At 30.1% G+C, this 27258-nt stretch overlaps 1 protein-coding gene and 1 long non-coding RNA gene across 6 annotated transcripts; both read right to left on the bottom strand.

The window, feature by feature from the left end:
- Positions 1–163: 163 nt before the first annotated feature.
- LOC130976168 (uncharacterized) lies at positions 164–13998 on the bottom strand. Of its 5 annotated transcripts, none has more exons than XR_009084626.1 (11): positions 13812–13998; positions 13352–13489; positions 12711–13103; positions 11630–11719; positions 10990–11069; positions 10811–10885; positions 2292–3240; positions 2104–2222; positions 1575–2023; positions 1285–1434; positions 164–911 (listed from the first exon to the last, which is right to left on the bottom strand). It is a non-coding gene; the product is annotated as an uncharacterized LOC130976168 (long non-coding RNA). The 5 variants fall into 5 exon arrangements; XR_009084627.1 differs by having other exon boundaries at positions 12711–13023; XR_009084628.1 differs by lacking the exons at positions 13352–13489; positions 13812–13998 and having other exon boundaries at positions 11594–11719; positions 12711–13282.
- An 8254-nt stretch (positions 13999–22252) lies between these two features.
- LOC130976424 (protein FLX-like 2) lies at positions 22253–26641 on the bottom strand. The gene is made up of 5 exons (XM_057901288.1): positions 26426–26641; positions 25502–26090; positions 24082–24227; positions 23887–23984; positions 22253–22899 (listed from the first exon to the last, which is right to left on the bottom strand). Exons 2-5 carry the CDS (start codon positions 26065–26067, stop codon positions 22441–22443), a joined length of 1269 nt encoding a protein of 422 aa, XP_057757271.1. The 5' UTR covers positions 26068–26090; positions 26426–26641; the 3' UTR covers positions 22253–22440.
- Positions 26642–27258: the final 617 nt, after the last annotated feature.

Here is a 27258-nt window from a genome sequence, read left to right as displayed (position 1 = left end):
AGTTGTTTAATTTATTTGACAAAAAAAAATTATATTTATGCTGTAAGACTCATTTTGAACCGAAGATGGATCATTATAAATGTTTAATAAATAAATTTCACTAATTTATATGTGTAAACTCTAAAAAAATATAAGTGAAAATTATATTGATTTATGTGTACAAAATTTTAGTAAATATATGTAAATTATATTCGAGAAAAGGATAAATTAGCCCCTGACCTTTTAATCTGCGGATATTTTCGTTCCTAACCATTGGAAAATACTTTTAAGTCCCTGACGTCCCTAAAAATTAGACGGATCAATCCTTCCGTCCATAAGCCACCGTCAGACCCAACGAAAAAGGCTGACCTGGCTCCCTCTCTGCTTACTTGGCTTAACGGCGTTCCCACGTGGCATATTAGTGGGATGAAGCTTTTGAAAAAGGGACACATAAGTCCCTGTCACTCAAAACGACGTCCTTTTGTATTCTGCCCCTTATATACACTCTCATCCGTTTCCTTGTGTACAATTCCTATTACACCCACAGAGTTTTTACATAATTAAACCCTAAGGAAGACCAAAGATCAAACACAGAAATACTCTGGTTCTCCCTCCAAAAAAAACCACCATCCAGACTGAGAAGGTTTCGGTGTGCATTTGTTGTCGAAGAGGGAGAACCATATACTCTGTTTCTCGTCTTCTTTATAGAGATTCCTTTCGTCATCAGTGATTCTTTTAGTTTTATTCCTTCTTTGTTGAGATGCCTGCTGATGAAAAAATCGAGTGTTCTTATTTTCCGCTTTCAACAAGTTCACACGAGATCTTTGGGCCCATTTAATCTCTTCTTGATAGAAGAGTTCGTCTAAGTCTGCCTGTGTCCTTTTCAAATTCAGAATTGTTTCTTCAATTTGTGAGTGAGATGGAACAATAAGCTGCACCAGAAAAAGAGAACAAAACAGAGATGAACAATATTCTTACTTCATATTAAATTTAATATTTGCATATTTTAGGAATACATAGAAAATGAGTGATGATAAATATTCTTCATATATGATGCATCCTCAATCTTCTTAGCTGAGATGCTTAAATATTTTGGTGGAGTAAAACATAAACATTTTATGAAAATGATCTTTAGAAACATTATCAGAAGGTTATATTATATCATGATTCTTCTTCATTTAAAATCGAAATAAGGGTAACCCTCCAACTCTGAATGGTTATTTAGTTCTTAGCGCACACACACATGCAAGCTCATGCATTGATTGAAAAAATTTTATATATATATATAAGACAAATGAATATTACATGTAAGGCAATGTCATTGACAAGCATCCCCCTGCAGAAACATTCTTCACAAACTGCTCTTTCAACTTCTTGTTATTTGTAAAATATATATGCAGTCAGAGACTTTGTTCCTAAATTGATCAGATCAAAACTTTCTTCCAATTTATTCACCTGTTACCCAAAAATCATGTATAATCATTATTGATCTTTCAAAGCAGCACATATCAATTACTATTGCATATTGATAACAAATGGCAAAAATAATGTCATATAAAACAATTATTTAGGTGCCTTGATTAAATTATTCTTACCGTGATGATGGGAAGCAATGGACCAAATATCTCTTCACCCATGATCAGAGAATCATGTAGAACATCCAATAGTAAAGTGGTTGTGATTTACAATTCTGGATATATCTTTTGATTTCAACGGATTCTTTCCACAGAAGTTCTCCAACTCAGTCTCCATTCTTGCAATGCTTTGCTGCACTTTCCTAGTTTCTCTTCAATCTGATCATAGTTCACAGCCCAGCTTCTTTTGATAATCTCTTTGCATTCAGAGTCTCTAAGCCACATTCTTCGAATCTGAAAATATATGGCCTCTTCCTTTTTAAGTTCTCCCCATGAACATCGATTAGGATTGGACAATGGTCTGATCTGTATCTTTGAAAATTCTTTACCACTCCTTCTAGAAATGCTTCCTTCCAATTTATTATTGCCACTGCTCTATCTAGCCTTTCTTAAATATTTGCTTTCCCAACCTGATTGTTAGACCAAGTGTAAGCATATCCTACAAAGCCTAAGTATAGTAATTGATTCACTTGAAGAGATTCTCATTTACCTGAGTATAAGTCATTGGCAGACAACAGTAGCAATAATGGTATGAGAAATAGCTCCGAAACAAGGATGGAAAATCATAATCTGCAAGGTTGGGGCAAATGGGTTCTTCGGATGCAAAACCTGAAAAAGGTTGATGTCATTTTCCATTCCATCTGAAATCGAAAAGAATTGAATGGGAAAAATACTTACGGAGCTGATTCCAGCGGCAAAGAACGGAATAGGACCAGGCTTCTGGTCAGGAGAAGCAGCAGCTTTTGCAGCGCGGTAAGCTTCTGGCGGCATGATGCCGTAAACAACAGAGACATTAACTCCAGCCTTCTCCCAAATGGCCCCGTCTTGGAGAACCCTGCTGATGCCGCCACCGCCGCTGGGCCTGGACCAAACGTCATCCTTGAAGTTGGCCCCGCCGTCCGCAGCCCCAAGGGCGGTGCAGACGGGGTCCTTACAGAAGAGGAGGAGGAAGAAGAATGGGTTATTTAGGGCCAAACGGGAAACGACGTAGTTTTAGGGTTGAGGGACTTATTTGTCCAATTTTTGAAACTATCATGTTGACTCATCAGTCCACGTGTGTATCTATGACGCCAAGTCATCAGAACGGGAGCCAAGTCCGTCTTTTCCGTTGGGTCTGACGGTGACTTATGGACGGAAGGACTGATCCGTCTAATTTTTAGGGACGTCAGGGACTTAAAAATATTTTCCAATGGTCAGGAACGAAAATGTCCGCGGGTTAAAAGGTCAGGGACTTATTTGTCCTTTTCTCATTATATTCTTTTTTTTGTGTGTAAAACATTTATAAATATAGATGTAAATTATTATTTACCAAATAATTTAACATAGAGAGGCATTTGTTCTAAAACTTTACCAAAATGAATATTAATTTGTAATTTTCTAAAAATTTTCAAGAACTTTAAAAATTGTTTGTCTTTGGTCTCCTTTTAAAGTCTCTGAAAATATGACATCTTAGACCTGTACTCTGGAGCCTTAAGTAATGCCGAATGTGTGTCAAGAATGATTGAAAAAGGATTGTCTACACGCCTAGGTGGAGCCTGTTTGACCTCTTCCTTTTTTTCCTCTAAAACTTCTTTTTCAACTGACTCCTTAGTAATTTGTGCTTCCGTACTTGCTATCTGACCAAATACTGACAAAAAATAATAGCATGTTAGTTATGTTGCATTGTTCGATGGATCAATTTGAAATTTCAACGACAATCTAACACCTCAAAAATTGATTTGTCCTTTAGGTAGTTACCACTTGTCAAATTAATCTCATGATAAACATCTAGAATCTAGAATAGTATAAGAGAAACTAGACTAGTTTAATTAAGTCAAGTATCGCTACGATGCATATCACCGTTATCTTTGAGCTTCATTTTAAACTTGATCGTACTGTTGGAATTCTAGCCTCTTCAAAATTCTCCTACAAGACCAAGTTGGTGGACTTCAAATCTTTTATGAAAACCAGTAGAGTAATACAAATTATTTTATCAAGTTATGAATAAAAGAGTTCAAGAGGATCAATTTTTACTAAATTGATTGCATACGGAATATTCATTCAATTCTAAGATACCACTTAAGATGACAATGTCAATAATTTTATTTTTTATATGTTTTAAAAAATTTGTAAAACCTTGTTATTTACTGTTTTTATTGGGTTCTGTTGTGACTTCTTGATTTTGAATTTGTTTTTTCTTTTTTTGTTTGTTGTTTTTAGATGTCTGAAAATTAGGTGCTAATCACAACTATCATAGACTTAATTTTGAGACAATGAATTGAGAAAGATAATTTTAGACAACACTAGTGAGCATTGATTTCAACTCAATGAACTCAACCAACCATAATTTATTTGTTATTTATATACCCTAATTTGATGTATCTAATTTTAATAGTGTTAAGTTGAGATAGTTAATTGCTTGTTGCAATTTATGTTATTTGATATTAGTTTTTTTGGTCTATTTCATCTAATTGTTTAACAATAATTGGATTATATGTAACAATGCTCGAAATTTGGGTATGAATGAAACTAGATATAAAAGCCTATGCACAATCTTGTCACTCAATCAAACTATATATAACTAACTCAATACAACCTTATATATGATCTGTTGTTGATGGTTTATAATCCTTTCTATATATGGAAGGATGCTCATCTTTTCTGTAATCAGTGAGCCTATTATGGGTTAGTTTCATTGCCCTCCTCTGAAGAAATGTCTTAGAATTTTAAATCAAAGTCATGCATGCAAGTTCAAAATCTTAATTAAGGTTGTCAAACTCTCAAATGAGCCAATAAACTCTCGTAATTCAGAGTTTACAAACTGAGTTTTGATTTGTGGTTGATGGTTAGAAGAATAGTTCAATACCCTTATCAATTACAAAGATTTTTTTTATCCAATAGTAAAAATAGGGTGACCATGTGGGCATAAAAACATATCCAAAAATTTCAGACCTTCTTTATTTACTACTTTAATACAGATTTTACAGTGCTATTGCTATACTGTATTCTTTTTTCACCAACAACCAAGGAATTAACCATTATGTTCAATGATGGATATGCTTGGAAAAAAATATACATGTAAATATTTTTTTGTGACAAAATGTCCATCAGCATTTCTTTTTAATCCTTCATTATTTCATTACTCCACGCTGCATGTGTTGTGCAATAACAAGGCTACTTCACAAGACTTATGATGAATTCATTGCTTTGCATCCAAGTAAAAAGTTTCTCATTTAAACACAAGCAAACAACTCTTAATAAATAATATCGTATATCAAATATATTATACATGGATTGAAAATATATATTTGAGTGTCAAATAAAAAATTAAGCTAATCTTATGAACATAATTTTGGCAAGTAATAAACAGCAGCATTGTCCAAACTCAAAGTATGATTTTTTGTCTTGTTTAGACTTGCCAATTGGGTCCCACTACTATGTATTCCTTCATCACCATCATACAACATTGTTCTCTTTTTAGCACCTTCTTTCATATCAACGATAATGTTCTTGAAGCTTTTGAGAAACATGGAATCAAAGAAGCTTTTCAAGTGATCATTTTTCTACAGCAGGCTTTTCATTCGGCTTTGTTTATTTATATTTAATCTTGGTTTTGTTTCTGAAGGAAACGCCAGATTTCTACTAAGATGTGTAACAGCTTCAGCGGACAACTTTTCATTTTTCAATGTGAAAGATATTCTCATTTTTTCATGATCACTTATTCCTATATAAATCTATGGATTGTATCTGCAAAAGCCTTTAGTTAAGCATCAAAGTGAATTCATCATAAACACTAAAAATCAAGAACAACATCTTAATGAACACAATTCAAGCAAAAACTAAAGTACCTTTAGATAAATATCTATGACAATGCATAATTGATCATGAGATTCTCTTGCAGTATCTAGAACCACTCTAATCAATGCTTCAAATTTACAAGGTTTGAAATGGGGATCAGGAGCAACTTCTAATAGGAACAAATGCAACATTTTCACAATTCGTTTTCATTTTTCTATTACAAAAGCTTGAAATAGGAATGCTGAAAATTTAATTGAGAATGTTGTCATTTGTATAATATGTCATTTGTATAATAGTTACCATCTCTTTTTATTCTTTGCTGTCCTATTTATATTTTTCCATCAGTTTGAAATGCAAAAGTTTCATCTTTTTTCAAACTATGCCATAAATTTGTCTTATTTTGTGGAACATGCATGGCTTATATGAATCAGATACACCCTATTTTACCTCCCCGAGGTCCTCACAAATGAAAATTCAATTGATTTTGGCACAACACAGTTGGGAGAAAAGCTTGGTAAGATTTTCTACCACTACAATAAATGCTTATTAATTTGCACATAAGGTGTTCCTTCTCCAATTAGTTTTTGTTATAATCTGTACCCGTATCATTAATGAGTCTAAATATGCAGGTATAAACAACGGGACAAGGAAGCTGTTGCAGCAAATAATGTTTCTTTTATATTACCTATGAAGGGACAGTGGATATTGATAAAATCTCTGATCCTGTATGTCTCCTTTTCTCAACTATAATTTCTATTCAAGTCCTATATGCACAGTTATCTCAACAATTTTTGGATGAACTTTAATCAATGAATTGAATTTTGTATTAACCATTGAAAATTTGAAAGGTTGGAACTTGGTTTTCCTTTAGTTCGTATAGAAAGAATCATATGTAGTAACTCAAAAAAAAATTATTGAAAGGGGAATGATTCTGCACTGGCAGGTACTACAGTTTCTTAAGGATTCTGGTCATATTATCCATTAAAGAATTGGTAAGCCTTCATTTTCTGAAATAAATATATGGAGTTCGGCATCTTATCCAGCTATATTAGTTTATGTACCTATTCTGGCAATGGAAGAAGTAAAGAGCTATTATCTTGCAATATCAATTTAATTTTTGCTTCTTCCAGCTACTAATGTCTTACAATGTGATACACTTTTCATGGGCAGATTGCGCCTATAGCTGTCTCAGATGCAACTATGCTGGCTCCTGAGGAGGTGTTCAAAGGCAAGCGTGATATTAAGGAAGAAACAGAGCTTACCAAGGAAGAGAAAGAGAGCTAATAAGAAAAGAAGATCTAAAGGTATGATTGTCTGCAATAAAGGTGCATATACCCTCTGTGTGATAGTTCTAGGAGGAAAGTTACCCAATATTTTGTTAAAATTATCCATGCACAGAGGATTCTCTTTTTAGTTTCAGTATTTAACAATGTTTATGGTTCAGCTGCAGCAGTAAAAAGAACGAGAAAGAGGGTGCATTGCCAGAAAGGTTAGCTCTTTATTAACACTGACCACATTTTCTAATAGAATGAGACATGATTATTATTAGATTGGCCATTCTATACTGAAATGTAGTTATGTTACTTGATTTCTATCTATTATTAGAAGTTTTGGTACCCTCTTCACTCTCATTTTTCTCTTCTTCCTCTTTTTTTTTTTTGGGTTAAACTCAATTAATGGTTCATTCACTTTCTCTAGTGAGATTTGAACCAAGGTACAGTATTTTAATAGGCACGATGATAGACTACTAAGCAAAGTCTCAACTGTTGGTGCGCCAATTTATCTCCCAAGTCATTAGTTTCTTTTTTTTTTTGGACAAAGCCTTCTAACCTTACCCGAACCCAACTGCACACATTCCAAATCCAAATCCGTGATGTATAGAAACAACAACAATCTGAGAATGGCAAATCAATTTATCTCATATTAATGGATCGATTCCCACTTTTAGCAATAGCTGGATTTAGTATGTGTAAGTGGAGATTTATGTATGTCCAGAAAAAGAAGAAAAGGACGGTGATGCCAAGAAACAGCAGTTATCTGAGAGAAAAAGAGGTATTAAACAGCAAGTGAGATGCGACAGAGAGAATTGCTCATTGAAAAAGAAGGGAAGAGCATGTGTAATTCACTAATTCCTCTATATCTTTTTTTCCCTGCAGCCTTAATGGAAGGAGAATAGAGTTAGTGTAATAGTATTTATTAAGTCCATCAGCTTCCCTCTTTTCTTATGTGGGTTCAAATGTTCAATTGGGTGTGAGGGGGATTTTAATCCGACTCATATCTAAATGACTAAATCCAAAAAAAATGTACGCATAAATAATTGTTTCTAAGGCAATTAAAAGAAAGTACATAACACAAATATTCAAAATTATAATAAATAATCAGCTTAAGGCTATAAGCAAATCATTATACACGTTGCGTCTTGATTTTTTTTTTAAACTAATTATCTTTTCTTTATTCTTTTTATGCAGCAAGCTTTTGATCCAGAGATAAACTCTCTATCTAACGTTTATGAATCATATGAATCGTGTAAGTTGTGTTTCATAATTACTTCATATAATTTCTTTTGCAGAAAAAAAAGCTTGTTTGTTTTACAAAAAAAAATTCGTAGTAATTTTTTGAACAATATAAATTGTATTTATCAACCATTAACTTGTATCTTTGAAAATCTTGGTACATAATAGAGGGAATCAAGCCAAGGATGTGTAGTTTTTTCTACTCGTTTCTACCGTAATAATTTTAGAGCCTTGCATTTTCTTAACTTTCCTGTATTTAAAAAAAATAAGGCTCTTAATTTTTAGTAAGAATTTACCGTACCTTTTACTTTGATAGTACCTATTGTTGCAGTCTTTTGGAGTTTTATTATAATCTTGATTTTAATAAGACGAATTTATCCTATGCTCTAATGTGTTTGAAGCTAATATTTTAGGTATTAGCACCGCTGTATGTTATTTCTGATTTAGTAAGAAAAGTAAAGATAAAAGTTGTATAATAATAAATTCATATGCCATAATAATGTCATGGTTTACAATCTTAGGAGAATCGTGATAGCTCTAATAGTAAGTTTTATAATATTTTTAATCTCCTTTTTATTATGATTAGATATAAAAGAAGGAAATATAATTTTCAAAATGTTAGTTTTACTAAGGGTAGTATAAGTACGTGAATATATGTATACAATTGTAATTTACAATAATTTACTAATGAAATAATTAATTAATTAATTATTTCATTTATAAATTATAGTAAATTACAATTATATACATATATTCACACACTTATATTGTCTTGGTTAAAACTAATATTTTAAAAATTGTATTTTTTCTTTTTTTTATCTAGTCATAATAAAAAAAAATTAAAAATAATATAAAACCTACCATTACAACTATCACAATGCCATCTAAGATCGTAAACCATCACAGGTATGGTATACAAATTTACTATTACACAATTTTTTGCTACTCTTCTTACTAAATAACATGTAGCTGTGCTAATACCCAAATATTAGCCCCAAATATTGGAACACAAGATAAACTCGTCTTATTAAAATTAAGTTTATAATAAAACTGTAAAAGACTACAACAATAAGTACCATCGAAGTAAAAGATATAGTAAAACTTTCCTGAAAATTAAGAACCTTATTTTTTTAAACACATGAAGGTTAAGAAAATACAACGAATCCAAAATTACCACAGCAAAAACGAGTAGCAACAAATCACGCATCATTGGCTTGATTTCCTTTATTATGTGTACCAAGATTCTTAACAAAAATACAAATTAATAGTTGATAAATACATCCCATAATACATCCCATACTGTCAGAAGATTGCTGTAAAAAAAGTTTTTTATAAAATAATTTTTTTTCTGAAAAAAATTATATGAAGTAATTATAAAAGGCAACTTACACAGCTCAGATGGCTCATATGCGTTAGATATGGAGGACTTATCTCTGGATCATAAGTTTACTCCAAAAAAAGAATAAAGAAAAGATAATTAATTTACCAAAATAATCAAGGCGCAGGATAAAAGGTCCGATGGTTTGCAATGGTGTACGGTGTACCATAGTTTGTTCATAGTCCTAAGCTAGCTAACCATTCGTTATAGTTTTAAATGTTTGTGTTATATACTTTTCTTTAATTGCCTTAGAGACAACTATTCAGGTGTATTTTTTTTTAACTTAGATATGGGTTGTGTTAAAACCCAACCCACACGCAATTGAATCCAAACAAGAGAAGAGGAAAGCTGATGCACTTGAATGTGTTTCTCACCCAGCATCTAATACTACTGCACTACCTCTATTCTTCTTCCATTAACACTTCTGGGAAAAGAGGACGGAGGAATTACACATGCTCTCTCCTTTTTCTTCAATGAGCAATCTTCTCTGTCGCATCTCATTGCTTTTTTGCCGCATCTCACTTGCTGTTCAATATCCTTTTTCTCTCAAATGACCGCTACTTTACTTCTCTTTTATTTTGGACATACACACTCATACACACATCTCCACTCACACACACTAAATCCAGCTATTGCTCCTTGTGTGGCTTAACATGAGGCAAACTGATTTATCACTCTCATGTTGCGGCTTCTATACATCGTGGATTTGGGTTTAGGTTCAGGTAAGGTTAGAGAGCTTTGCCCGAGAACAATAAAAAAAAAACTAATGACTTGGGAGATAAATTGACGCAGCAACAGCTGAGGCTTTAGCTTAGTGGTTCATCATCATGTCTCTTAAAATGATGTATCTTGGTTCAAGTCTAACCATAGGATAGTGTTATGTTTAATTGACATTTTTATTAGTAATTTTCTGTGACAATTCTCATAACTTTTACGCTGTTTTCCTAATTAATAATTCTAATTGACAATCTTGATTCTAAAAATTAGCAAATGGCCGTTTAAAAGGAGTCAGCTTAATCCCAACTTCGAATTGGACTAAATACGTTTTCGTTCACAATAATATCAGCAATTATACTTGTGCTTACACCCCTCTGTATTGATCGCTATTGTACTTGATCAACAAGTTATAGAAAACAAGTAACAAAGTTTGCCAGCACCTTTTCATAAATTATAGATCAAATAGTTCAAAAATATATTAAAAAAATACACACAATAGTATAGTTTATATAAATGAAATTTCCATAATATATTAACAAATAAAATCTGCAAAGTTCATTTAAAAAATTTCAAGAAGTTCATTTTTAATCATAATAATTTTCGCCAATAAATTTATAGCATGCCTTCCTATTTGAAAGACATGCTTGTAATACAAGGTTTGTATAAACTTTTGACATATGAATGTAGTAGCAAACAAAGTTTACAATTGAAATGACACACTTGTAACATTAATTTGTTGACCATCAAATTTTAGTTCACCATTTATGCATTCTAATATTCTACTATGAGGGAAAGAATGCAAGTGAGCTTACCTTGAATGATTGGTGACAGAAACCTCCTTTGAACTATTGAATCCATATTCTTTTGACTTCTATAGGTCTCATGTTCTTGCATAAAATTAAAGGAGGAAAGCAAGAGGTTAAAAATTATCAATTCATATGAATTAATTTATGAATATATAAAAAACTTGTATTGATTCAAAAAGGCTTACCTTTAGTTTGTTTCTGTAGCAATTTCCTTTTTTTTTTGCCACTTCTTATCTCCCATCTTCTTTTACGTGCATTCTTGGTGCTTTTCAAATCCATGGAGAAGTGTCAATGAAGACAATTTGGTTTAGTTTTACTTTTGGTTGTTATTAGTTTGCTATTACATAATTAGAGCAAATACGAGAAAATCCTACAATTAATTACATATCCAAAGATTCTCATGATGAAACACATGCAAAAGTCAACAAAATATTATTAGTAGAACTTAAAACTATTCAAAGAGAACTTAAAACTAAATACATCATTTAACTTCTGAAGCCATTAAAGTGCCACCTCAATACATATTACTTAATATTAATATAACATGCAACAAAATATTGTTACTAATTTAAAGTATTAAGTGGTTAAAGATAGAGTCAGCAATCCTTTCTTTTAAATATTCCTTGTTAAAAAGTTATCCTATCTTTCTCAACTTAACATACTCTTTTTGTTACAGAAATTTTTTTATTTCAAAAAGGAATGCCTTTTTCAGATCCTATTAACAAAAATATTATAGTATGATATAGCAAACTATGGAAAAGAAAGTAAAAATAATTAGAAAAAGGATACTTTTGATAGCCCGAAGGAGTTGGGATGGAATCTTACAAAGATCTTCGTCGAGAGGTTTGAGTTGAAAAGGGAATGATTGTTCTTAACTTTGACTCTTTGAGCGATCATCAAGATGATGGCATCATGCTGGGGTTAAGGAGATTTGAGATCAAACAAAAAAGGGGCATTAAAATGTCGGTTAAAGAGAAAATTAAATTATAACTTGGAAGAGCTGAAATGGTAGTCAAATATTTTTACACTTAGTCACAGAAAAGGCTTTTTTTGTAATTATTTTTTATTTTTGATAAATAATTGCAAATTAATCACTTAATACTCTGTCTCTCTCTCCCTCCCTCTTTCTCCTCCTTTTCTCTTCAAATGTAGTAAAAATAATTTAAGTAAAAAGATTATATATATATATATATATTTTTTTGAGCTGGTCAAAACACTTCATTAACATTTGATGCTTCAAATTCAAAAAAAAAAAAATTGCTTATGAAAATTTCATTTCAAGACATTATTGTTAAGTCTCTTAGCTACTAATAGCCAAACTTCCAACAAAAATAAACAAAAGCAAAATACTAACAAACTAAAATAAAATGGAAACTAAAACAAAAAATAAGGTTAATTGGCCAGGTGAAATTAAAGCAAAAATCTTGATCTAATACTTGCTGCTTAGCATATGAAAAGTTAGATTTTAAATCGAAAAAAAACGTCAAACCCAAAAAAGAGTGACAGAAAAATAGCTAGTAGTCAACAATGAAGAAGAATCATCTAACACAAAAAGTAACCGTACAAGTACACAAGATTATCAGATAAATATATATACTAACCAGATCATGTACTATATTACCAGATCTGATACATCTAAGAACATTACACTCTAAATATGAAATCAAATTCTCTCAACATAAGTTATAAGCTGAACCCCACAAAAAAAATTACAAAAATAATCATTATTATTATATTAAACAGAAAAAAAAAAACAAAGTCAAGTAGTTAACATTGCTTCAATCAAATCAAGCAAATCCCAGAAAATTAAAAAACAAAAAATGAACATATATTAGCAAAGAACAACACTAGATCTCATCATAAGACACATAATAAAGAGATGAAAGAAGAAAAGAAAGATGAATACCTAGAGCTGCTACAAAACTCATAGAGTTTTCCTCTGTTGGAGAAGATGATGAGGGCAACCTCAGCATCACAGAACAGATAACTCATAAGCTTTCTTGAAAAGACCATTCCTTCTCTTTGCAAATGTGACTTGCCTGTTTATCTTCCTCTCTATCCTCTTCAACTCAACTCTTCCCCTCCCCGTAACAAATTAAAGTTAAAAATCCCCCCTTTTTTGTTTCTATTTCTATCCAACATCTATCTGTTTCTTCCCTCACTTTTTTTTCTCTCGTTTCCTTCTCCTCTTGTGGGGGTTGCCTGATGGTGCTTCTTCTCTGGAGCAGTACCCAAGTGCAACCAAATTTGTGAAAAACAAGAGAAAGTTGGATACTTATTCAAGTTGAAACTTGAAACCCTATGAGAGAATTATAAGAGGAAAGAGCATGGACCAGAGAGAGAAAACTGATTCAAAGAGAGAAAAATAATAACCCGGGGTATTACTGTATAACTTTCTATTTTCATGTAAAGTTTTTTTTCCCATGCTTTTTCATGTTAAGCTATTTTTGGAAAAAGGACATGTTGAGCAAGCGCTCACACAGCGCGTATAATATATTCAACTTGAAATACGATGAAATGCAGAGTGCTTAAGTGATTAGTACTCACCTTAACACTAATAATGTCAATCCCTCTAATAATGTCAACTTCAATTATGGTGTCACAGCTCTGAAAATATCATCCTCGGTTGAGTAATAGGGAATTCCTCCCACATATATCTTTGTAGGATTATCACAACCATCTTGACTGGAAATACAGAAACAAGAATAAATACATAAATAAATAAAAAAAGAAAAAATAGTTTCAGCACATAATCACACTCCTACAACAATATTACTGAAAACAGATCCAACCATTGCATTGTTATCGACTAGCCTTCTACAATAAATTTTATTGGTATAAATTTTTTTAATTTTATTTTTTCAAATAATAATTTTATAAATACTAATAAATTAATTATAATAAAATTCATACCGTTTAAAAAGTTATAATTGGATTTTAATTATGTTAAATAAAAATTTGTAGTTATATTTTTACTAGTTATTAAAAATACTAAAAGTTACATTACCTGCTATTAGCATTAGTATTATTATTACTGTCATTCAATACCGTAGATTGTGGCACTTTCCCTTCATGATTGGAACTGTGTTGTTCTACTGTTTTGGTCTTCTTTTTCTTCTTCTACTGCTTCTGTTTCTTTTTCTTGTTCGTAGTAGAGTCAACAAGACTTTTGATAGAATGAGAAGAAGGAGAAGAAGAAGAAGGGGCATAAAAAACAACAGGTCTGGATTAAGAGGGCTTATAGGCCTGTATTAAAAAAAAATAAAAAAGAAACCAATAAAAGAAGAAAGGTTTACTCCGTAAAGCCCAAAACCAAGTATATACAGATTTTCCAATTTGGCATCTCAACATTTGTAATTTACACATTAGACCATGTGCTGGGACAGAATAACAATTTGTATACAAGACATAAATTAAGGGTGTGTTTGGCAAACCCGTTTGAGAGGATAAAAGTGCGTTGAAGTTTTTTAAACGCTGCTTTTTAATGTTTGGCAATCTTTTTCTTCTAAACGCAGAAGTGATTTTGCAGCTTAAAAGCGCCTTTACTAGAAGCAAAAAATTGTTGCTTCTGCATTCACTTCAACGTGAGTTCACCTTTGATAATCATTATTGATTTTTTCCAAAAGAATTTTTATATTTGTTTCAAGCCATTTCAAATATTTTAATTTTTTTTTCAATTTTTAGTTTTTTTTATTAAATTTGTTATTTTAATTCTATTATAATATGAATTATTGATCTTATTAAAAATGATAAAGTAAATAAAAAACTAATCATACATAACAATGGAATCATAAGTAATAATTAATAATAAATAAAAGAATACTGAGAATACTAATAAAATTATAGAATATTTTTTTGTTTGATATTATAAAATTTATTATTATAATTCTTGTTCATTGTTTATTATTCTAATTTATTATAATATGTATTATTGTTCCTATTGAAAATGATAAATTAAATAAAAAATTAATTATAAATAATAATAAAAGCATAATTAGTAAAAAATTAGAATCTAAAACAGTAAACAAAATAAGATTACTGAGAGTACTCATAAAAAGTACTAAAATATATTATTTTATATGTTAAATATTATAATTTAATATTATATTTTTTAGTAATTAACTAATTGTCTATCTAGAAGTGATTTTAACTAATATTATCCAAACAATTTCATTTTATCAAAATCAATTTGAATATAAAATTACCAAACATAAATCATGTTGGCACAAACTCACTTCTATCCAAAATCAATTTATTCAAACTCTAGTTTGGCCAACTCTAATTCAAACACACACTAAAACGGTGAGTGAAGTGATTCCAACTTCAGTAGCCATGTAGTGCACTGCACTCACTTCTTTTCACTCACTCAGTCTTAAATACTTTAGAGTGCAGAGTTTTTAACAAAAATAAATGATCAAACAGTTTTTAATTATTATTTTTTGAGATATATAGATCATTTTTTTGTTTATTTTTTTAGATATTAGTAAAATTTTGGTGTAATATTTAATTATTAAATTTTATTATTAAAAAAAAATTTAGGGGACCAACAATTTTATTGAATTTTGGCCAGCATGTAACCAGCAGAGAAAGGTGAATCATTGGATAAAATCTCATACCAATTTCACATCATTAAATTATCATTGATGACTATTTGATGGCTACTAATCACAAAAATTGCTGATCCCTAGTATTATTTATTAAAAAATTAGCCACATTTTAGCATTCAATGTGAAAATTAAATAATTAATTAATTGTTTTTCTCTAAAAATTGTTGCCCCACCACAGACTACTCGATGTTTACACAGTGAAGAGACGCATACCTCAAATATAATATGGTCAACACCATTTAACATTTTCACAAAATTTTTGGTAGCTATATATGTACGTTTCTATTTGAATTCCTAGTGGGTCTACATCATGATTTAATTCCTCTCATAAATTAAATTTATCTATAGTAGCATACTGTGGCGGGGACAGAAAAATAGAACATACATACATATATTAATTAATATATATCCTAACCTACTAACCTAAATACGCATACCTACATATACATACATTTAGGTAGTGTTTAGTGGAGAGACAAAAACGAAAAAACTGAGACTGAGAGACATAAATTAAAAGATAGCGATTAAAATAAATTTTAATATTTTATTTGGTGCAAAGTGGGAGACAAAAATTGAAACAAGAATGAAATCCTAATTTAATTTGTACAAAAGATAAAATTAGAATTTATTAATTGAAATGAATGTATTTTAGGTATAAAATGTTATTAAAGTTTCAGTCTCCATCTCTAAAAATTTTAATTTTTTGTATCTCCACTTTTTGAAAGTACTAAAATACTAAAATTTTAGAGACAAAGACAAAAATTTTAATACCAGTCTCTAAATCAATAAACATGATATTGAGTCTCAATCTCTCAATATATGTATAAATACCTCAAAACAAACGCTATCTTACCTTATTATTGTACTGTGCTTATTGCAGTTATTAGACCAACTTCCAACTCTCAACTATTGCACCCGGTGTCACTCAAAGTTATTTATTTTTTACTAACTTTTGCACATTGCATTGATGCCTTCTTCACATTGAAGTTCTTTTTTTCTTTATAATGGCACCACTATACTAGTACTATATATATCTAATGAAGGGCCCTCTCGTTTTTATATATATATATATATATATATATATATATATATATATATATATATATATATACATTCTACTACTATATACTATAACGAAACAAAACTGTCAATTTTAGGTGAGATTTAATCTTACTATTAGATATGATAACAAAACAAAACTATCAATATCTAAGTTCAATTCAAAATGCACACACATTAAATTCTATCTAACACATAGCTTTAAGTGTAGACAATGCACACACCTATCTATAATTTATACTACCCACTAGAATGATTTTATATCAAATTAGATTCATAAGTAGATGAATTCTGATGGCTAACAAGGGCGAAGGCTTAGGGTCTGAAACATAGTCAAGAAGTGGTTGGAATCAAATCCCATTACCAAATTGTGCAAATTTCTTCCATAATCAATATGTGTTTCTTGTAAATTTTCAAAGAAATTTAAGGATTATTTTTTCTAATTTTTAATTACATAGCATATTTTTGTCCAAATTCTTGTGAAAATATTTTAAGAATATTTTATATTTATATAGTAAAGTATATTTAGGTTTATAAACCAGTTTTACTTTTAATTAAACTGAAGTACCACACATCACATCCATCTAATCACTTAAGATGCTGTTTAATTTTGGTATTGTGCTTCCAGCAGTGTTTTTCAACAATATTGAGACTTGGTGTATATTTTTTTTACGTGGAAATCATAAATTTGACTTTGTGATTTTTAAATTATTTTTTAAACAAGTAAATTTGAGGATCAATTTTTTTTATTTTAAATTTTTTAAATACAAATCTAATTCACGAATTTGTATTTTAATATTAAAAAAATTTAAATGTGTAAATATAATAAAAAAATATTTCAACACAAATTAAAATTTTCAATATTTCTATATTTATTTAATTATAATACATTATATGTTTATTTTATTTAAGAAAAAAATTCTGGATTATGCGTGCACTTTTTTTAAATATCATTTAATATAAACTTTAAAATATTATCCAAATTAAAAATATATCAATGGCAATATCAGAAAAAACTAATTATGCCAATGTATAGTACTATATAAAAAATGATTAGACTATATTTATTTCTAATGAGGTGGGCAAAATTTTAGGTCTAATCATAGTTGGAGTTGAGAAAGGTCAAAAAAATACTAATAATATAAATATTGTTTATTTTTAATACCCAATAATAATAAATATAAAAATTAAAACTAATATTATTTTGTACAAAATAATGAAACGTATATTATATTCAAAAGTATATTCAATCCGTATCAGTCTTCATTATTTATTGATTACGTTTTGACAAATTTAGTTATTAAAAAAATTAAAATTAAAAAACACACTATTATTTCATACTTTTTATTTTTATTTTATTATCATAAAAAGTCATATATATTAAAAGAGAACCTCATCTTTTAATCAATGGTTCTTTTATTTAATAATTTCTATAAAAAAATGGATGATTTTATTCTTTATAAAAATAAAATTTAAATAATTGGGAGATTAGAATATTCTACAAAAAATAATAAATATTTTATTATTAGATCTATTATAAAAGAAATTATAAAAATATTATGCTGTATTATATAATTTAGTTAACTTTTTTATTTTCAATTTAGATTATTTAGAGTGACATATGTTTGGAAAGCGTTATTCAATTTTTTTTAATTATTAAATTAAATCAATTACAATTAATTAATTAATTTAATTTATATAGATACATAATTTTTATTATTTATATAATAAATTTTAGAGATAATTTTTGTAATTTATAATTTATTTTTTCTATTTGCATATTATACTTTTAATAATAATTTTTTTATTTAGGAATAGATTATATATTTTCTACTAATATATATATATATATATATATATATATATATATATATAATGAATATGTAACTTTATAATTTTAGACTATTATATAAACACTAATTAATATGATCTTATTTTTATTATTTGAGTATCAATACACAACAATATGATTTTATGAATTTTTTTTATTGCATAATTTACTTCGATAAAAAATAATAAAATTTGATTTATGAAAATTTAAATTTGAGTACTTATTATAGGTGAGCTGAAATTTTAGTTTATTTTATTATATTATATAAATATTAAATTTTTTAATTAAACACTTATTTAATTACGATATAATATTATATATAATTTTATATTGACAATTAAATTTCAGTTGTTACATAGGTGTTATATTTTAGGTAATTATATTTTTTTATATTTTAAAAATTATTATACATTTTTAGGATCATTTAATTATATTTATTTTTTTTTAAAAATTGCTATTATGAAAGAGTAATTAATATTTGTGATGTTATAAAATTGAAAAAATAAAAAGTGTAAAATATTAATACTTTGAATTTTTAAAATATAAATTTTAAAGTAAATATATATGATTATGGTTAATGTCATAAATTGAAGGCCTTTATTTTATTTCAATTTTTGCGGAACATGTTTACCTTACTTAAATTTTATTTTTTTTATTAATTGCTTTTTTTTGGTACATTTAGCAGTATTAATTTATACTAATTAAAATTTATAATTTTAAAAAATAGACATGTATTTAAGAAATAAACAAAAAATATTTTCTTTTAATAAAAAATTTATGACATTTTAATTTTTTTGTATTATATCTTATATTTTTATTATAATTACAGATTTTATAGATACAACAAATTAACAGTTACATTATTAAATATAAATTATTAAAGAATATATCTTACTTAGTTAATTATCATAATCACGTTTATTAAAGGTATCTAAGTTATTTTTATATAATAAAAATGATGTACTTTAAAAGATATTTGTATATTAAATTACTGATGTATTTTAATTTATATATATATATAAATATATTTCTTAAATTTAGTAACTTCCCTAATTTTGATTTCTAATTTGAATTTTTTTCTTTTTCTTTTAGATTCATTTTCAGCTTCAGTTTTCTCTCTCACACACATTGTGTGTCTCTCAAATCTGTTACTACATCGTTTAGTATCGTCCAAAAAATTTATATTATGTTATTATATATGTTAGAATAGGTTTTTATTTTTTGAAATATTTTTTTATAATGAATATATTATGAATTGTATTTATTATATTGAATTGATTATTTTATGATTATTATATTATATCTTTTTTTTGTTATTTTTTTTAATAATGTCCAAATAATATTTGTAGATACTCGTTAAAATTTGTGTTTTCTGAATAGATAATTAAATAAGGATGCAAAGATAGAGAGGGGACATGGGCATTTTTTTAAATAGAAGTGAGAGATTGAAAAGGGACGGTCACATTATCCTGTGTATCCATTATCATACATAATTAGCAACGGAGATCCAATTTGGGCCAATTTGAAAAGGAACATGTAGACTCCATTCAGGGGCGGAGCTAGATAAAATATTAGAGGGGGGCCAAAAATATTTATCCAATAAACTAAGACTAAAATAAAATTTTAAGGGGGGCTAAACTAAAATTTACATATAATTTACATGTAAAAAATTAAAATTAGGGGGGGCCATCGCCCCCCTTTCCCACCACCTAGCTTCGCCCCTGACTCCATTTATATTAAATCTTAAGATAGTGAACCTTAAGTCAGATTTAGAGTTCTAACAATAGGCTTATGTTGATCTTACTTCTTTTGAAGTCTTACTAAACCTAAATATATTTTGAATTAATATTTTGAGTCAATATTATAATAAATATTATACTATTAAATATTATAATATTTAGTATATAAAAAAATTTAATATATTTACAAGAGATTTTTTTATTCAAATTAAAAAAAATTAATTATTTTTTTAGTTTTAAATATTATTCATTAATGTAACAAAAAAGTAAAAGTAACAATAATCACTTACATAATTAAAATAGATAATCTTACATAATTAAAATAGATAATCCTAATATATATGTGACATTATATATACTAAGAATTATTATATATAATAAATATTTTTTTATTTTTTGTAATAACTATTTATATGATTTACGAGACAAGATATTTAATATTTAATAAATTTAAGAGAAAAGATATTATTTATTTTATTTAATATATGAAATAAGTAATTTAAGTTATCATTTAGGATAATAAGTACAAAAATATAAATGTCTACTTATTTATTAGTATTAAAAAATATATAAATAGTATAAACTAATATTTTTTAGTAAAAAAATAATAATAAAGGTTATTAATTAAGTTAATTATATAATTAATAAATTATGAATAATTTTTTTAATAATATTAAAAAATAGCATCATTATTTTCACATACTACAAAGTTTATTAAAAAAAATTGACAATAAATCAACCTTCAATAAATTATACATTAAATATTTTTATTTATGTACTAATATATATTATCGATTTTCAAGTTATAATTAATTTCTAATTTAATTTTTGGTAATTAAAATTTAAATGATCAAAATCATTAAATTCTAAATATTTTGCACCTAACCGATTTTATTTATTTTATTAAAATTAAAAAAAGATGAGTTGTTAATTAATTTTAAATTTAAATTTGTGCAAGAAAATAAAAAAATAATTTTGAATTTTATTTCATTAACCATAATTAATTCTAAGATAAAAAATTATTTTGTATATCATATTGCAGGATAGTGTGGTCATTTGTTATTTTTAATGACAAATATTATCAAATAAAATATTGTAAGAAATTAGAAGAAAATATATTTACTAATTTAAAAAATACTAATTTATTTTTCAATAAAATAAATTATATATTGAATAATAAAAGTTGTTATTGATTTTTTTTCGTACTAACTAATACTCAACAATGATGTTCTGGTAATGTTACAAAAAATATTAATTAATCTAATAATAGCTTTTGTAACGACATAAGTCTATAAGTTTGAAAACTTGAAAATCATGTCATAAAATATGATTGTTTTGACTTTAAGAATGAATATGATACCAACAAATAAAATTGTTTCAAGTAAATTTCAATAAAATGTAATCTCTCATCTTTAATTCTATAAGTGGAACCAAAATAAATAAAAGAGAGAACAATAAATGGTGAGATTGAACACTACACTATCCAATTTTTTTTCCAACGAAAAAGATCCACTCTCCATTAAACGATGCCTGCATTAGAAGTAGGAAAAGAAGAAGAAGAAGAAGGGGCATAAAAAACAAGAAAGTCTGGATTAAGAGGGCTTATAGGCCTGTATTAAAAAAGAAATAAAAAGAAACCAATAAAAGCAGAAAGGTTTACTCCGTAAAGCCCAAAACCAAGTATATACAGATTTTCCAATTTGGCATCTCAACATTTACACATTAGACCATGTGATGGGGAGAATAACAATTTGTATACAAGACCGGAATTGTCCTTGCCAGGTTACAAAGTCATTCAGCAATCCACTCAGTACCAGCCTCATGGGGAGGCTGATTCTGTTGTTGAGTATAATAACACTATAAACTAACACTAGTACAAGATACTTTTCTTTTTGTTATGTTTTTCATGTTATTCGAGACATTACAGCCAAAGAATAGAATATTCAAGAAGAATGATCACAACTATTCTCAATATACAAACTCCCTATGGCAATTTGTATAGTTCATTAGTCTCTTATACACTTATGTGTTGCACACTTGCACCTGATACAATAGTAGTAACTAAAAATTATTTGAATCTGAACGTGGATGCATCAACTTAAACTCTGGCAAGAAAAGAATGGCATGGGTTGTTTTAAATTACCAGTTAGAGTATATTTTCCTTTTCCAAAAAAAAGAGGGTGGGGGGGGGGGGGGGGGTTGAAGATTGTAATTTCTCATGGGCGACCTGCATTTTTTCATTCTTTGGTAGATTGCACATTATACATAAGAAAGATGAGGCATACAACTCAGGAAACACTAGACAATATTCATCGATTTTCCCCCAAAGTTGCTCATAAATCTTCCAACCATGCATAACGGGGCAACATCTCGTTATGAGAGGCATGTGGCATCTCAAGGTCATCGCCTAACAGCAGGGTTTACCCCGCGAGGCTGTGCCTCGTATCCAGCTCCACCTCGAGTGGGTGGTGTTGCAGATCCGTAAGGCATATTGTTTGCTGCTGGAGCATGTCCATGTGGGCCAGCAACACCCCTTGACTGTGCATCATAGCCGGCTGTCCTTGATGGATCATAAGCAAGTGCTCTCTGTGGATCGTAACCAGTTCTTTGGGGATCAAAAACCTGTCCTCTCTTTGAATCATAAGTGGTTCCTCTAAATGCATCATATCCAGTTAATCTCTGCGGATCATAAGTTGGCCCTGAAGATGTGTTGTAGCCAGGTCCTCCTCTGGAAGCATCATAAGCAGCCCCTGCAGAAACTGGACCCTGTTGAGCACCAGCAGTAGCAGCAGCAGCGGCGGCAGCAGCAGCAGCAGCGGCGGCAACAGCACCACCAGCCCCAGGGATAGGACCACGTCCCTATTAACCATCCAGTCGGATAGAGCATTAATATATATGATCAGAAAAACAATATAATTATAGTCACTGAAATAAAATCAGCATCTTACTTGAACTTATAATCAGAATGAATCAACCCAACAAACGTAACCTTTCTAATTGGTAACTCCAATTATCAACAACAAAGAGATTTGTACTACTAGAAGGGCTTAGCTACATGTATCAAATTATCAAACACCACCTCATATGTTCACATTGATATCACTAACATCAAAATCTCTTTGAAAAAAATTTGTACGTATCCTTGCCGCTAATATACAACTACTACCCTCTATAGATCTTCATACATTCTGAGCAAGCATTCAGTCATCAACCACACTCAAATTCTTCTCATTTTCTACTGTTAAACGGTATTTCTTTCACTATATTACAAGAAAAGCACAATTACATAGCAGTTACACACACAAAGCATCTTACCCATCTGTGTTACTATTGAATCAGTCCAATTTTTTATCTATAAATAAATGAAATACTTCTAGATATTGCTATTATGCAAATCACGTAACACAGACATGCTACTTCAACAGATTTCAGTGCTATCCCAACGCCAATTATGAGTAACAATTCATTGCAGAAGTAAGATCAAAATATGTCCAATTCAGGTATGCTCCATATTATACAACTAAAACACAAACAACTGCTAAGAATTTAATCATTTATAAAACCTGCAACAGGTTGGAAGCATAACAATGCAAGCAAAACATATCATGACTCCTTGACAACAGAGGCAGATAGTTCTAAATAAATTAATTCATTCACTTTCTACCTAGATACTATATTTAAGGCTAACAAAGTATCAACTTAAAAACATGAAAACATGAAGAACAAAGTTCAAAGATTAAATTTTATCAAAAATAATATAGAAGTTAATAATATTAGATAATAGATCTGAATGCTGAACTCCCATGAGAAACTTAAAAACAATGTAGCACATGGTGCATCACACACCTGCATAACAGCATAACCATCTTCGTATGCATTTTGTCCCACAGGAAAAGTAGAAGGCTCACTCTCATTAGTGCCAGAGGTGCCACCATATGGCCCACCTAAATTTTATTACATACCATGATCAATCCACAATCTTGAAAAATGGAAGACAAAGGGTTCCAATGTAGAAAACAGGTAACAAAAGGAGATACATACTGCTTCTTCGATCAACATTAGCAGTATTTGTAAGCTCTGCTCGGAGTTTTTCCACTTCCCTAGTCATGGAAACATAGTTCTTTTCCATGACCTGAAGTGATTCGAGGTGATCATTGTATAATTTCTTTTCATAGTCAAAGGTCGCCCTGCATGACCAGAACAGCAGATTATAACTTATAAGGGGCGCATAACATGGCAGTCCGACACTACACTAGCATGATGTAAGCACAAAAGGTGAGATAGAAACCAAAGGGTTAGGTTATCATGAACTACAAATGTGTCGAGATGCACATAGAAAGATCAAGTGGGTAGATATCAATTCGATATTATGGATGGGACTAAAGGGCCACAATGAAAGCTGTTTGGGTGCTCAATAGAATGGAGAAGAGCGAAAGGAAGATTCAGATATAAAACAAAGAGGAAGGTATAACCTATGCGCCTACCAGTTGCTGACCGCACTAAATGGGACATCCCTACCCAAGAAGGGAAGTATAGATGGCTCAATATATGTTTGGCTCAGTCACAATCCCTGGCTAGTAAATTGTTTGGCAAATTTACCATGTCATCCTTCAAGAGATTCCCATGAGCTCGACTCAAGAAACCAATGAAATGTCCCTGGCATTCAAACTTCCAGAGGGACCGTTTCTAGAAAATAATTACACTCCAGAAAGAAAAGGCCAATTGGCCTTGTATAGTAGGGACTCCAGCTCTGGAACAAGCATATTGATTCCGAAACCCAAAAAATAGGATCTTTGGTTGAACAGTTTATAGGGTAAATAAAATGGAATCTTTTAGATAACCAAAGAAAAGAAATTTTTTAAAAGACAAAAAGTAAAACTAGGCAGACTTAAGGAGCAATTGGGTGCTGTTAATGAAGTTAGATAACAAGAACTACTAAAGCCTTATTTCTCGCTATGAGGTTCAGATTCGCTGCATAGATCATACAATGCCACTGCCTCTATCATAAAACAAAGTCTATACAAAAGCCACTAGAGTCAAGTCATTTCTGATAGTTTCATCTGCAGTTTTTGTTAGTCTTCCTCTACCCCTGTCCCTATTGGCCTAGGGCTGTTATTAAGCCACAAAAAGGAAAATGGGAAATATAGATAGTCTTACTCTTTTCATTTCTCTAACCATAAGTCCCTCAAAAGATGAGGACCATTATTTACAGAATGCATACAAGCACTGCTAAACCTGTCACATCTCCACATGATCTTTACCCACTGGCCACTGCCTAAGCGACCAAAGCTTCTAAAAAACACCACCATAAGTTCACTTAAAATTAATGGACACACTCATGTCTCACTGAAATAGCATTTCAAATTGTCTATTCTAATTATTGACGAACAGGAAGCATTGTCATTCAATCCAGCAGCAGTCAAACTTATACCACAAAACTAAAATAAAAACAAACGATTACCTGCAATGCTGATATTCCTGTCTGAGATGCTCCAGCTCTGTGATCAAGGCAGGAATCTGCTGCACATCCGCGTGGACCCTTTGAAGCTCCTGATTCAATTGCTGTGCTTTACCAATAAGCTCCTCCCTGGACACAACCAAGCTCTGGGCCTCCGCTCGTGCCTGCTGCAGTTCATGCTTAATAGGCTCCGCTGTTTGCAGCTCAGCTTCCATCTTGCCAATCTTTTCCAACATGCCCCGTATCTGCTGCTCCCTCTCTGCCTTCACAGTGCCAATCTGCAAGTGCAACATTTGCAGCTCGTGCTGTGCTGCAGCAAGCTCCTGCCTCAAAGTCCCATGTGTTGCGGCAAGCCTCTGATTCTCAGTAGCCAATCTCTGCATCTCCACATGCTGTGTAGCAAGCTTCTGCTCCATCACTTGCGGGGGTGGCAACATATCGAAAGGGGAAAACGGGCCAGGATGCGGATGCATCACAGGAGGCACCTGCTCCGGGTGTAACAAGCCATGCCCCGGGGGAAGTGGCCGCCTCATATGGGGAGGAGGCGGCATTCGACCTTTACTCCCCATTTAGTCTATATCTAAGCGTTGACCTGAACGTGAATTTTACACAATTGCATAGAATCATGACTATGTCAGGGAACAAACGCCATTTCATATCTCTAAGTTACCAATATGACACTCCTAACGGGTTTAAACAAAATGAAAATTTGAAGTTTATGCAAGCTAATACCATAATCATGAAATTAGGACACACATATACAGTACATATATGCAAGTCGCCAAAACACAATTTTGAATGAAAATTTGAGCAAACTGAAGTAAAACAAATATACCCAGAATTCATATAATGAATAATCTTAACGGGGAAAAAAAAGATGGGAATCATTCGAATGTAAGAAAGGAGAGAAAGAAAAGAATGTCGTACCTTTTTTTTGCCGGAGAGTATGGGGATTTGGGGAGCTCGAGAGGGATTGTGAAATTGTGGTTGGGTAGAGTGAAGATTGAAGCTGGAAGAGGGAAAGTGGGAACACTGAAGAACCCTAATTTGGAGGATGAAGGAAGGAAGAAGCGATGATAGTCCCTTTAGCTTGCTGACAGCGGCATTCGTTGCAATGGTACCTTCTTTTCTCTTTCCTTTTTTATTTTTTTTATTTTTTATTTTTTTTTTGACGAAACTTTCTTTGATATTACCATTTCGATTAACTTTTTTATTCAAAATAATTATAATATTATTAACGATTTATTCTCCTCCCTTACATGGTTTGTTAACATAATTATGTGAAATTTTAAATAATCAATAGTGTAGGTTCTTCAAACAAAAATAATGAAATATTTCCTTAAACCCTTTTTAACTTTATTAGCCAAAATTTGAGAGAAAAAGAAAAAGAGAGAAGGTGTGTTTGGTTTTAAAACTAGGGAATTACGTCATCATATTAGAGATTTTAGGATTTGGAATAGAGAAGAGTACAACCGTTTAAAAAGCGAATCTTTCTTATTTTTGTAGATAATTTACTTGACAATATTAGGACTGTACATGAATTGGATAATATCCGCATACCCGCGGTGATTATCCACATCCGATCCGAATTTTGCGGATATTATCCGATCCGTATTATGGCAGGATCGGATTGCGGATTTGGCAGTGATATCCGCGGATTCGATCCGCAAATTCGTATATCCGCATATCACATATAAATAGCATAGTTTAAGAAAATAAACCCTAACGTGATATGAATTTTAATGTGTTGTTTTATGAAT

The sequence above is a fragment of the Arachis stenosperma genome, chromosome 4, assembly GCF_014773155.1.
Source record: "Arachis stenosperma cultivar V10309 chromosome 4, arast.V10309.gnm1.PFL2, whole genome shotgun sequence".
NCBI classification, from domain to species: Eukaryota; Viridiplantae; Streptophyta; class Magnoliopsida; order Fabales; family Fabaceae; genus Arachis; species Arachis stenosperma.
Note: the sequence above shows the minus strand (reverse complement) of the source record. Positions and strands in the feature narration are given on the sequence as shown.

Bases quoted from the DNA above. Each gene is read 5' to 3' on its own strand.
- LOC130976424 (XM_057901288.1), bottom strand. From the start codon at position 26,067: ATGGGGAGTAAAGGTCGAATGCCGCCTCCTCCCCATATGAGGCGGCCA. The intron at 24,228-25,501 runs GTAATCGTTTGT...CTGGTCATGCAG, and splicing joins CAGGAATATCAGCATTGCAG to GGCGACCTTTGACTATGAAA. The intron at 23,985-24,081 runs GTATGTATCTCC...AATAAAATTTAG, and splicing joins TAATGTTGATCGAAGAAGCA to GTGGGCCATATGGTGGCACC.